The sequence below is a fragment of the Physeter macrocephalus genome, chromosome 21 (genome assembly GCF_002837175.3).
Source record: "Physeter macrocephalus isolate SW-GA chromosome 21, ASM283717v5, whole genome shotgun sequence".
Lineage (NCBI taxonomy): Eukaryota > Metazoa > Chordata > Mammalia > Artiodactyla > Physeteridae > Physeter > Physeter macrocephalus.
The window spans coordinates 4,359,509-4,372,876 of NC_041234.1; the positions used below are offsets into that span (position 1 = coordinate 4,359,509).

At 36.7% G+C, this 13,368-nt stretch overlaps 1 protein-coding gene and 1 non-coding gene across 6 annotated transcripts in view; both read right to left on the reverse strand.

Annotated features, from left to right (window-relative positions):
* The window catches only part of RPS6KA3 (ribosomal protein S6 kinase A3), a 111,133-nt gene that overhangs the window by 14,399 nt on the left and 83,366 nt on the right, over nt 1-13,368 (reverse strand). For all 5 annotated transcript variants that reach the window (XM_007103105.4, XM_028482705.2, XM_007103106.4 and 2 more), the window contains 7 exons: nt 11,153-11,241; nt 10,890-10,954; nt 10,705-10,807; nt 8,592-8,716; nt 6,854-6,979; nt 3,605-3,694; nt 1,483-1,641 (listed from right to left, as the gene is read on the reverse strand). In XM_007103105.4, coding sequence (XP_007103167.1) covers nt 1,483-1,641; nt 3,605-3,694; nt 6,854-6,979; nt 8,592-8,716; nt 10,705-10,807; nt 10,890-10,954; nt 11,153-11,241 — 757 coding nt within the window. The remainder of the gene's footprint in view (nt 1-1,482; nt 1,642-3,604; nt 3,695-6,853; nt 6,980-8,591; nt 8,717-10,704; nt 10,808-10,889; nt 10,955-11,152; nt 11,242-13,368) is intronic.
* On the reverse strand, nt 12,378-12,480 carry LOC112062018 (U6 spliceosomal RNA). The gene has a single exon (XR_002890493.1). It is a non-coding gene; the product is annotated as a U6 spliceosomal RNA (small nuclear RNA).

Consider the following 13,368-nt stretch of genomic DNA (forward strand, 5'->3'; position numbering starts at 1 on the left):
GCATGGGTTTTAGGAGTAAAAAGGAAAAAAAACTCCCAGATTTACGTTAAGTACTGCCTACTTGATATCCAAGTAACAATGTCACAAACACAAAAAGATACCATTCCTTTAGAGTTTGTATTACTTTCCCCCTTTAATCACCTACTTGAATACTTCTTTTATCATAACCCTCTCTGACACTCCTTATTAGACTTATGTGTTTCCTCCATCACCAAAGTCTGAGTCTACGTTCTAATCAATAACCTCAGTTTTAGGTCCTAACATCCGGAACACTACTTCTCCAGACCATTTTAATAACTAATTACTGCTGAGGCACTGAGAAAAGAACATAGAAGATTTAGATGACTGCAAACTCACAAATTCTTCAGTGAAAACTGAGTTCTACCAATTTCCAGTCCCAGTACTAGGCAAATCTTGAGCAGCTACAAGTCAAGAAGCTCTAGAATTAAATTAGCACATTTCATTTATTAGCTTCTAGGGGCAAAGAAAACGAGAATAACATTGAAAATAAACTCCTTAAGAAGAGATCTCTTATTCTTTTCTTGCTTCCCATTCCTCTTCACTCCTCTGCTGTTCTCCTTTCCTTCCTCCCCTCATCTCTCCTTTGTTCCCCTTCCCTTCCAGACTTCTCTTCTTTTAAAAATATGGGTGTATTTTTTTGCCATTTACTAAAAATCTATATGCAGGAAGAAAGGAGAAGAGCATCCACCATCCAGAAACCAGGTGGCTATTTGGCCTCATGTGTTTGAAGGGTTTCCTTTTATAAGTGAATACAACCCATGACTCTCTGGTTCACTTCTAAACTCGAAATGGGCCCAGTTCTCAAAAGTACACAGTGGCCTAGCAAAAACGGTGCTACGTCTTCCAGGTCACAAAATCTCACTCACTTCTTGGGAAGCATAAAAATTTAATGTTTATAAACAAGCTAAAATTTCAAAGTAGAACTTCAAGCTCATGACATGTACACAGTGCTATATTTAAAATGGATAACCAACAAGGACCTACTATGTAACACAGGGAACTCTGCTCAATATTGTATAACCTAAATGGGAAAAAAATTTGAAAAAGAACAGATACATTTATATGTATAACGGAATCACTTTGCTGTACACCTGAAACTCTCACAACATTGTTAATCAACTATACTCCAATATAAAATAAAAAGTTAAAAAATTAAATTAAATTAAATTAAAAAAAGAAACAAAAAGAATTTCAAGCTCAATCGGAGAAGTCTACATAGAGGAAGAAGAGTAGGATAATTAAGCTAATATATTTTTCATTACAGGCATAAACTAACTTCTACCTTTGTAATTTCAGCTCAAACATTAAGAAAGAAAAGGTAAGAAAAGGGTATTTGGCATTTTATACCAAATTTTATAAGATATTATATGTGTGTGTGTATATGTGTGTGTGTGTGTGTGTGTGTGTGTGTGTGTGTGTGTGTGTGCGTGCGTGTATATGTAAAACATTAAAAACACTTACCCCTTGTGCGTGAAGATATTCAACAGTTTTGGTTATAGTAAACAGGACAGCACTGGCCTCTCGTTCAGAGAAAAATTTCTGTCTAAGAATTTTATCCAGCAATTCACCCCCTTTCATAAGTTCTGTCACTACATACACATATTTTCCATCATCATACACCTGTAACATTTAACAGCAAAATGTAAAAAATTATGTGAAGCTTTACATGTGCTCAGCACACAGTCTGGCATAGTAAAGAGAAATTAAAACTCACTTTATATACAAGGAAAATTTTACTTATCACAACCAATGAAGGATATAAAATTTGCAAACAATTTTATACACATAAAGATATTAAAATAGGAATTGATGAGACTGAATGTCAGAAAAATAACCTTTAATTTCCTTCCATGAACCTTAACTCATGGCAATCAAAATAAGTATGGGTATGGTATCTGAAGGGGCACTGAACTTCTGCTCTTAGCATGTGTTCCTCTTGATCTTTCTACCTACTAATGGTGAGAGGGACTGGTAGAAAGACATGCTGCTGTGATTTTCCTGGAACTTCTGCAACTGCAGAACTTCTGTATTTATACATACAGTACAAAATATTATTCTGGTTTTGATTAAATCGAAAGACAAGCCGTGGCAAGAACTAAGTAGGAAGATTAAGTAGCAAAGAGAAATTCCATTCAACCACGCAGAAGCATACCAATTTACTCCTAATGTAGAACAAGAAAGCTCACTGTAATTTTGGATTTGTACTCTAGGCAATCCCGAACTGAGAAAACCCTCTCCTTAAACTTCAGGCCCCTTTATTCCCCTCTTCTCATAGAGTTACTGCACACCTTTGCTTAGCTCCCCAACAGGTACCATGTATTAGGGCCCCAAATATGGAGAAAACAAGGTACCTGCCCTCAAAGTTTTTATTCTAGTAGGGAGAAACAGACATAGAAATAAGAGTTTAAAAAAATGTTGGCGATGCTGTAACAAAAGTGGGGATAATTTTAGAGACTTTGGAATTTGAAATAAAGAAAGGAGCAAAGATGTAAAAAATAGCAACAGCTTAGGGAGTTCCCCAGGCAAGGCTGAGAGAAAGTGTTTTCTACATTTCCTTTTTAATACACTTGGTTGGATTCTTGGAGGTTATATTAATTAAAGAGTCACTTATGTGAAACATTTAATGGGACTAAGTTAACATTCTCCTCCTCTGACAATGAACAGTGATAAATTATTTTGAGGAAATTAGAGTTTCGGTTAGGAAGGAGAAGGGAGGATAAACCTTGGAATTCACAGAACCTCAGAGGTGAAAGGTTACCTGAGGAGTCCTCTGGCTTAGCTGGCTGCATGACACTTCTGGTCTACAGTCCCCAGACACGGCCTTTGAGCCTATGTGAGCACCATGAGCAAGAGAGGACTTAATGCTGCCTGAGGAGTTCGCACCCTTTGCCAACACCTCTGTTATGATGAAAGCTATAAGTAGCAGGGAAAGGAAACTTCACTTGTCTGGGGGGTGGTGATCGACAGGGCAGGATTCCTGAAGGAAGTAATGCCTTAGCTAAGTCTTAGATGTGTGGTAGTTAGCCAGGCAAAAAAGGGAAATGGCATTCTCAATTGAATGAATCATAAATTCAAAGGCAGAGCAGCAGAAGAAAACGAGGCATGGTAAGAAAAGTTTGTACATACTTGAGCATGGCTGGAGCATAGGGTGTGTGAGGAAGTGTGAAAGCTACTACAGACGGAGGAATGCAGGGACCAGAGGTGATGCGGAACATCAACTGTAGGCAGGGAAGTAACATGGTTAGGTAATAAGGGACAGCTCTCTCTGGCGGTACTGTGGAAGACAGTTTGGGGAGCCTATGGAGCCTGAGACTTGTCAATCCTGAACATAATTAATACCCAAGTGTTCCAGTAAATACTGATATTAAAAGCAATAATGTAATACTTTTCTTCTTAAAGGCAGAAAAATTAACTAAACATTTTTCTCTATAACTGGAATTATGCTATATATGTTGGCCTCTAATTTATTTTTTTTTTTTTACTCACTGTATCGAATTCTTTGTCTACCACGTGATATTTGAAAATATTCCAAATATGAGTTAGACAACTGAGTCAAATGATCTACATTAAAGAATCTACTTACATCCTTTAGAGTAATAATGTTTGGATGTTGTCCATAACGAAGAAGAATTTCAATTTCTTCTGTAGGGTCTCTCTTGCTTTTATCAATAATCTAAAAGGCAAATATTTACGATAAAATCTCATGAACTATACAGTATAAACGTTAAGTATTTACAGCTACAGACTTAGGTGTTATTTTGTGTAAACACTGTATTGATAAGCCATTTATCAACCATTTTTATTCAAGTACCTGGCCAGACTGTCTAATCAAAATTTGAAAGCCAGTCTTGATATAGATGGTAAGGCTGTAAAGTAAACTCTAAGCCATGAGTCACATTCAAACCAGGTCTGTCTAGTTTAAGTTTTTAGCAAGTTTAGGATTTAATAAAAACTCAAAAGCCTCAAGAAAAGGTACCAAGAACACAGTTAACACATCTTTCTTCCAGCCTTCAATGTCTTACACCTTTGGGAACCCAGTTAACTTTAAAAGAAAAAAAAAAGATTTATTTATTTCTTTATTTTTGGCTGCGTTGGCTCTTCATTGCTGCGCGTGGGCTTTCTCTAGGTGCGGCGAGCGGGGGCTCCTCTTCGTTGTGGTGGGATCTTCCCGGACCAGGGATCGAACCCGTGTCCCCTGCACTGGCAGGCGGATTCTTAAGCACTGTGCCACCAGGGAAGTCCTTGTTGCCTTTTCAAAAATATAATGTTACTTTAACAGATTAAAACGTTAAGAGGAGTATTTTTAAGAGCAGCTGACACAAAAGAGTTGGAAAGCTAAATTAGTATTTTAAAGGGCTTTATTGTAATAATTAAACTTCATTATTCATAATTAAACTTCATTCTAGCCAAGTAGAATTCTAGGTATGGTATTCCGCTTAGCTTTCTGCCCAGCTTCAAAAATAAAGTTTGTTCTACTTAACTATAATTTTTTTTATAAGTAGTTTACAACTGATGGGATATTCCATTGAAGCATTTTATTAAAGAAAGTAAATTCAATAAATAAATGCTAATGGTGGTATTATAAATACATCTTGCTCTTAATTATCTATATTGATAGGGGTTAGAAGTTAACTGAGGGCTTCCCTGGTGGTGCAGTGGTTAAGAATCCGCCTGCCAATGCAGGGGACATGGGTTTGAGCCCTGGTCCAGGAAGATCCCACGTGCTGCAGAGCATCTAAGCCCGTGCGCCACAACTACTGAGCCTGCGCTCTAGATCCTGTTAGCCACAACTACTGAAGCCCACATGCCACAACTACTGAAGCCCGTGCTCCACAACAAGAGAGGCCACCGCAATGAGAAGCCCACACACTGCAACGAAGAGTAGCCCCCGCTCGCTGCAACTAGCGAAAGCCTGTGCAGCAACGAAGACCCAATGCAGCCAAAAAAAAAAAACTGGAAAAAAAAAAGAAAGAAAGAAAAGGCAACAAGTTTTGCTTTCATTTCATCCAAAAGGTAGGCTGAAATAAATTTTGTGACCTTCATACTTTCAGTTTTAAAACAGCTTAGTAATTATGTATGCAATAAACACCCAAACGCTTCAGCATCCTAGGAAAGAGCTTGCAACTCTCAATATGAGCCAAATCTGCTATCTGAAATGGATTTAGTTGTGAAAACAGTTCTTTATTTGGAGAACAGGGAAGTCAAACATACAGGCATCCACTGTGATCAACTGCAAATGATAGTGTAGCATCAGTCAAATGGATGATTAAGAGGAAAGGTACATGGAATAGACATGCTGACTCAAGGGAGATGATTTGGGGTTAGTCTTTTGAAAACCAGAACACATTGGGAGGTTTTATTTTATTTTTAAAATTTATTATTTACTTATTTTTTGGCCGCACCACATGGCTTGTGGGATCTTAGTTCCTGGACCGGGGATTGAACCCGTGCTCCCTGCAGTGGAAGCACGGAGTCCTAACCACTGGACCACCAGGGAATTGGGGAGGTTTTATTTTTGGCAACATTCTCTCTGATCTGCTAATCTTGAGCCCAGCTTACATTATATCCATAACTCTGCTTGTGAATCTTAGATATGTAGTAATTTCAGTAGAATCAAGTGCTGGGATTGGTTTTAGGGATCTAATTTAAGTCACAAGAATCCACAAATAGCTGGAAGATGTTCTCAAGGTTTTGGTATACTGCTCCTGGTTTCTATAATTTGAAGGGGGCCTCAGGACATTTCTGCTTTTTTCTGATGTGTTTTTGGAGGCAAGATACATTCTTAAATTGCCTACCAAATACATTATTCACATTCTCTCCTTTCATGTGTGCAATTTGAAAATTTCTATGTACCCCACATTTCACTGAGTAGAAGAGCAAATTAAAATGTATTTCTATGGTTCATCCTTATAACTGACAGAATGCCTTACAGACACTGATGACTTTTTAAAACAATTACATCCAAGTTTAAAATAGCAGCAACAATTTTGGGGTGTGTCCTCCCAGATATTTGCTATGCATAAATAAAGCCCATTTATTTTTATTTTTACACAGTAAAATCATACTAGATCTAGATAAATGGACAGATTGGTGGAAGGATAGAAGTAATAATAATTAATGCCACTTTCCCCACTAACTAAACACAAGCTACCCATGGTTATAGACTAGTTCTAAGGCTCAAGTTAAGTTGAAAGCTTTAGACATTACTTGAATTGTTTGTGATGGGAGAGAAGAGGCATCCAACTCAAGAAGTGAAAAGGCAGAAACTTGAATATAGTATTTGTTCACTTATAACTAAAGGTTTGGACTCGAACTTTATCATAGAGGTATGTGCCTTGGTTTTTGGCTTAGAAAATCCTTACTGTCTTAGGATGCTTGATGAACTTAAAACAGCTAATGATAATATATTTTATGACAGTGGTTCTTATTCTTTTATTGGTTCACAGATCCTTTTAAATGTGAAGGATGGTATGAACATTTTTGCCATAAAAATGTAAACATACAAAATTTGGCATATAATTCCGAGGAACTCCCTGACATCTTGACCATAAACAGGGGACTTCTGAGAGTAAACGGGGTGCTACTAAAAACCAGGTCAGGTGTAAAGTGGTACTGCCCTCCGCAAACTGGATGTATGCTGCCTTACCTTTTGAGCTCATAGGAGGATCTATGGTTCCAGATTAAGATCCCTGAAGATCACTAGCCAGACATTTAAATTACCTTACCTTTTTATAACAAAAGGCACACTTACCAAAGAAGAGTGTAATTTTTAACTGGTACTAGCATGCATGAATAAGAACTGTTAGAGGTGCATCTGAAATCTAACACTTACCTTCACTGCAAACTCCATGTTTGTGGCTTTATGTATACATCTCTTGCAAACAGAGTAGGAGCCAACCCCAATATCTTCTTTTACTTCATATCCATCAGTAAACTGAATACTGTTCCTGTGTAACTGCTACAAACACAATTATAAATTGATGAAGAGCTCTGTAATGACTTTGGTACATTACATAATAGGGAAACATGTTACTCAGCATGCACTGTTGGCCTTAACTATAAATATAAATGAATTTAGTAAAAATAAAAATGAATCTGCATATATTCTTCTACAACTGTGCATTTCTGAAGTGTCTACGATACAATGCACAGCAAGAAATATGCCTTTAAAGAAAGCTTATGTTAAAAAGAAAAAACTGAATATGTACAACAAGAAACACAGAGCTACGTGATAAGGGGCCGACAGCCTTGCCAGTGGTTATGCCCCATTCTACTCCCCAAACGGCTATAGGTCTTTGAAATACCTTTGCAAACGGGGAGACATTTGAAACCTCTGGTATAGAAGTAAAGATTTAGGAGGATTCAGAATTAGAACATCTGGATTCTTCTCTCCGACGCACCACATAGAAATCATAAACATACATTCTATAGAATTCATCACATGCTTGTCATAGTAAAAAGGGACAGACTATTTCAACATGAACTTTGTTCAAAAAACAGTGCTTAAGTTGGTTTTCTAGAAAGTGGAAAGCAAGATAACTGACTTGTGAAAAAAACTTTAGCACAAAAGCAACTTAATCATCAAGCAAATTCAAGCACTAAGTATACCCTAAAAACAATTCAATGCTTCAAAAGATATATCTAGTTCCCTCTATGATTAAGAAGATGAATTAAATTTATCTTTCCATGATACTATGATGGGAAGAAATAAATCTAATGGTTTGTACTATTTGTGTTCCTCTAATAACATTTAATTTAGCAGTGCAGTCGCCTGCTACAAACACACACACTCAGAAACCTGCTTCTGTAGCTCCTTTTTCTCCCACTCTGATCAACAGATGGGATAAGGAGGGAGGTACCCTAAGGCAGTACCCATAAACATTTCTTCCTAATGACAATGGGGCTCCAAAAGAACAAGGACACAAAACTTGGAAAACTTAAAATTTAAGTTCATTTTTATTTCTTACATATTTCTATGGCAGAGGTTGGCAAACTATGGCCTGTGGGCCAAATCTGGTTCACTACCAGTTTTTTTCTAAATAAAGTTTTATTGGCACACAGCCATGTTCATTCATTTACATAAAATCTATGACTGCTTTTGTGCTACAACGGCAGAGTTGAGTAGTCGCAACCGAGATCCATATAGCCTACGAAGCCTCAAATATTTATTATCTGGTCCTTATAGAAAAAGTCTGCTGAGCCCTGTTCTAAAGTATCAGTGAACTAGGAGACCTCAGCTCACCATAGCTGATCTAACAGAGACAGAGGATGAAACAAATTAGGCCCAATAAACATTCTGAGGCACAGGAGACAAGAGAGACAACAAGGTGGTGATATTTATCTCACCTCTCTTAGAATTCTACTTTCAAGTCAGATAGGTATCCAGGATTCTGGCGCATGCAACCTTTTCAAAGGTATATGAAAGGAGTTTCTAAGAGTAATGTCAATGATATAAAATGTATTTTAAGCTGCTCACTTAAGGTCAGCAGATCAAATCTAACATAATCATCCACACAATGAACTGTATCTTACAACATTTCAAATTTCAAATTACTTAGACATTCACTCACCTGAACAATTGAATGCACACCAACTGTCTGCATAGCTTGGCTTTCATCATCTGAGGTAATAGCAACAAAACTAAACCCCCGAAAAAGCTGATGTGCATTAGCACTAGGTGGAATGCCAGGTGAATCTGAAAAGAATAATAAATTACTGAGAAAGTAATTGCTTTGAAAGGTAATTAAGGGAAGAATTGTCAAATTATGACCGTTCTCACTTATTCTGGAATTCTACTTCTCAGGTATCCAGTGTTTCCAGGATAACTAAGTAAGGCACCGTATCAGATCTGTCCTGATGGCTTATGGCCGTCAAAACTCTAACATCCTAGTCCCGCAGAGCCCAGAAAATTGCTAATTCATTTGAAGAATATACTAAATTAATGAATTACTGCGTTAATATTATTCTAAATTAGCACTGTCCCCAAGAATTTCCTGCAGTGATGGAAATCTTCTTTATCTGTGCTGCCCAATACCATAGCCCCGAGCCACATGTAGCTACTGAGAATTCGAGATGTGGTTAGTGTGACTAAGAAACAAAATTTTTTATTTTAATTAATTTAAATTTAAATAGCCACATATGGCTACTGGCTACCACATTGGACAGTGCAGCCCTAAATAATAACCTAACAATGCTACGGCTCCTGGTTAGCGGGGGATACAAGGTTGATCTGCAGATAATTTAGGAGAAAGGAATTTAGTCCAGTGGTCTCAATACATAATATCAGAATCTAGAAATCTAAACTGAAGATAAAATTATTATACATATAAAAGATCAAATTTATATATATATATAAATTATTTTATATATATATATATATATATATATATATATATATATATATATACTAGGACAATCATAGTACGTAGTCCTTAAAATGTTTTATGACATGACATGTATTGTTATTCAAATTATTTATGTGGAATCTACTGGCATTAACAAAAACAGAAAAATACTTTCACAATATAGTTAATGCTCACTATAAAAAGAAATAATAAAAGTATAATAAATGTGTTATTCATAAATATAAACACACAATTAGGCATACTAATATTTATAAACATACTATAAAAGCTAAAGGCAAGCAAAAAACAGGTAAATCTACTTAAACATCAACTCCACATAAAGTTCTCTTTTAATATCAGCTTGATATTCTCAGCAATACATATTGTTTAGTGAATTCTACATCAATGTGACAGTATTATACTGAAGACTTCTGCTAAGAGAACCTATCTGGGCAGAATATAATATAGAACTGCTCTATTCTAAGATTTTTCCTCAATCAGGACAAATTGTATTGAGAAAGCAAAGTAAAACATTACCGTATATCATCAGTTCTATGCATATCACCGTCTATAAGTTTGATAAAATTCTGTTCATGTGTTAATCCAAATTTCTAAGGCTGCCTTATAAAAATAAACACCCGTCAATGCTTAATATAGATTGTTAGACTTTTGGCTGTAAAGCTTTATAGCAAGGTTTGAATGATACACTCTATGGGAAATACACGCAAGTACATTTTCTATTTATTTGCTTGTCAGAGATAAACCTGGGATCTGATACACCTAAATGAGAGAATATTAGAGTACAAAACACACCATTATGTATAATACACACACTAATGAATGAAATACAACTTACCATTTCAAAGATCACTTCTCTATAATAGTCACTGTTTGTGCAATTTTAGGATAAAGCCTGATACAGGATATGAATCATTTTGAAGTTATCACACCTCACATAAAGTTTAAGTTATGTTTGGGATTTGAACTTTGTAAGTACTTCCAGAATACCATATAATATTAGAATTTTAAAGGGCACTATTTATGCTGTAGTATTTCATGTGAACATAGCTACAGGTAAATAAACGCACAACCAAATAATTTTTTCACACAAATTGTATCAAAGTTTAAGGCACAACATAATTTGCTAAAAGATTTAACAAGGACCTTAACTTCTATAAAACGCTATAAAGGATTTACTAATGATCTAGTTATTGCAGCAGGGGTAGTGTATGAAGGGAAGAAATGAGACAGTATATAGAGTTATACTAGATAAGATTTTCTGATTGAACAAGAAAAATATATATTGTCTTATATTTGGGTTTTCACGTAGTCTCCTTACCTTTGGGAGTTTTCGCAGTAAACTCAGGATCAAAATAGAAAGTATCTTCAGGCCTGCCAGTTGCAGGTTTAAAAGGTGGATGAATTTCTCTTCTATACAGTTTCTGGAGGAAAAAAAAGAAAAAAAAGAGACTTAGATGTGTTAATTATAAAAAAATTTCAAGCAAGTTTTCATTCTATACTTACATTCCAGTCTATTGTTGAGAAAAATGAATGTCTTTTAATTTCTTCAACTCCATCTGGTCCTGCGCCTATCAAAAATTGACTAGTTTTGATTAAATGGTAATTTTATTCCAAGGATAAATATATATATTGTTTATTCAGTCTTCACGTTTAACATTTGTCCTACTATTTCATAATCCCACAACAAACACATCTCCCCCCTAGAAAACAAACACCAACAAAACAACACACACACACAAAAGAAACAAATTAATTAAAAATTTTACCTAATCTGTTTGCAGGATTTCGTTTGAAAAGCATTCGTAAAAGACTCTGGGCTTCAGGACTCAAAAACTGTGGCATCCCAAGTTTGGCTCTAAATAATAAATCCATATAATATTTTATGTTTTGGAGGTATCTGTATTTTATTTTTAAAATCAACTTTTAATTTTAAGATAATTATGGATTCAAAATCAGAAATAATACAGAGAGAGCCTATGTACCCTTTACCCAGTTTCCCCCAGTGGTAACATCTTACAAAACTACAGTGGGATATCACAACCAGGATATTGACATTGATACAATCCACTGATCTCATTCAGATATCTCCAATTTTCATTGCACTTATTTGTGTGTGCGTTTAGTTCTATGCCATCTTTTAAATTGAAGTATAGTTGATTTACAGTATTACATTAGTTTCAGGCGTACAGCATAGTGATTCAGTATTTTTGCAGATTATATTCCATTTTAGGTTATTATAAGATAACGGCCATAATTCCCTGTGTTATATTGTATATCCTGTTGCTCATTGATTTTACACATAGTGGTTTCTATCTGTTAATCCCACGCCCCTAATTTGTCCCTCCCCCCCTTCCATCTCCCCTTCGGTAACCGTAAGTTTGTCCCCTATATCTGTGAAAGTTTCTGTTTTGCATATACATTCATTTGTATTATTTTTTAACTCCACGTGTAAATGATATCATACAGTATTTGTCTTTCTCTGTCTCAGTTATCTCACTTAGCATAATGCCCTCAAGGTCCATCCACATTGCTGTAAATGGCAGAATTTCATTCTGTTATATGGCTGAGTAATATTCCATTGTGTGTGTGTGTGCGCCAAATCTCCTTAATCCAATCATCTGTTAATGGACACTTGGGGTGCTTCCATGTGCTGGCTATTGTAAATTGTGCTGCTATGAACGCTGGGGTGCATGTATCTTTCTGAATTAGTGTTTTCCCACCAACAGTGCACAAGGGTTCCCCTTTCTCCACATACTCTCCAACAGGTGTGTGTTTTTTTTTTTTTTGGCCACACCGCGCAGCTTGTGGGATCTTAGTTCCCCGACCAGGGATTGAACCCGGGCCCTTGCAGTGAAAGCACGGAGCCCTAACCACTGGACCGCCAGGGAATTCCCATCCAACATGTGTTATTTGTAGACTTTTTTTTTTAACGTCTTTATTGGAGTATAATTGCTTTACAATGTTGTGTTAGTTTCTGCTGTATAACAAAGTAGAAATATGGAATGCTTCACGAATTTGCATGTCATCCTTGCGCAGGGGCCATGCTAATCTTCTCTGTATCATTCCAATATTAGTATATGCGCTGCCAAAGCAACCACTATTTGATGGTAGCCATCCTGACAGCTATGAGGTGAAGTTCTATGCCATTTTATTACATTTCTAAGTTCCTATATCCACCACCACAGTAAAGGTACTGAACAGTTCAATACCACCAGAATCCCTCAAGTGGCTCCTTTATAACCACACCCACCTCCCTCCCTCCCCAATTCCTAACCTCTGGCGACCACTAATCTATTCTCCATTTCTATAACTTTGTCATTTTAAGAATGCCATGTAAATGGAACCATATAGTATGTAACTTTTTTCACACAGCATAATTCCCTTGAGATTCATCCAAGTTGTTGTATTAATAGTTCATTCCATTTATCTATCTATCTATCTATCTATTATATTATTTATTTGGTTGCACCAGGTCTTAATTGCAGCACGTGGGCTCCTTAGTTGCTGCTCCAGGGCTCCTTAGTTGCGGCAGGTGGGGTCCTTAGTTGCGGCTCACGGGCTCCTTAGCTGTGGCTCGCCGGCTCCTTAGTTGCATCACATGAACTCTTAGTTGCGGCATGCATGTGAGATCTAGTTCCCTGACCAGGGACTGAACCCAGGCCCCCTGCATTGGGAGCGTGGAGTCCTATCCACTGCACCACCAGGGAAGTCCCAATAGTTCATTCATGTTTATTGCTAAGTAGTATTCCATGACAAAGATATTCCACAAATTATCCATTTATCTGTTGAGGGACATTTGGATTGTGTCCAGTTTGGGGCTATTATCAATAAAATTGCTATGAACATTTGGGTCTAGGTTTTTGTGTGAACACAGAACGTTAGCCCCAAATCTTCTTCTTCTTTTTTTTTTTGTGGTACGCGGGCCTCTCACTGTTGTGGCCTCTCCCGTTGCGGAGCACAGGCTCCGGACGCGCAGGCTCAG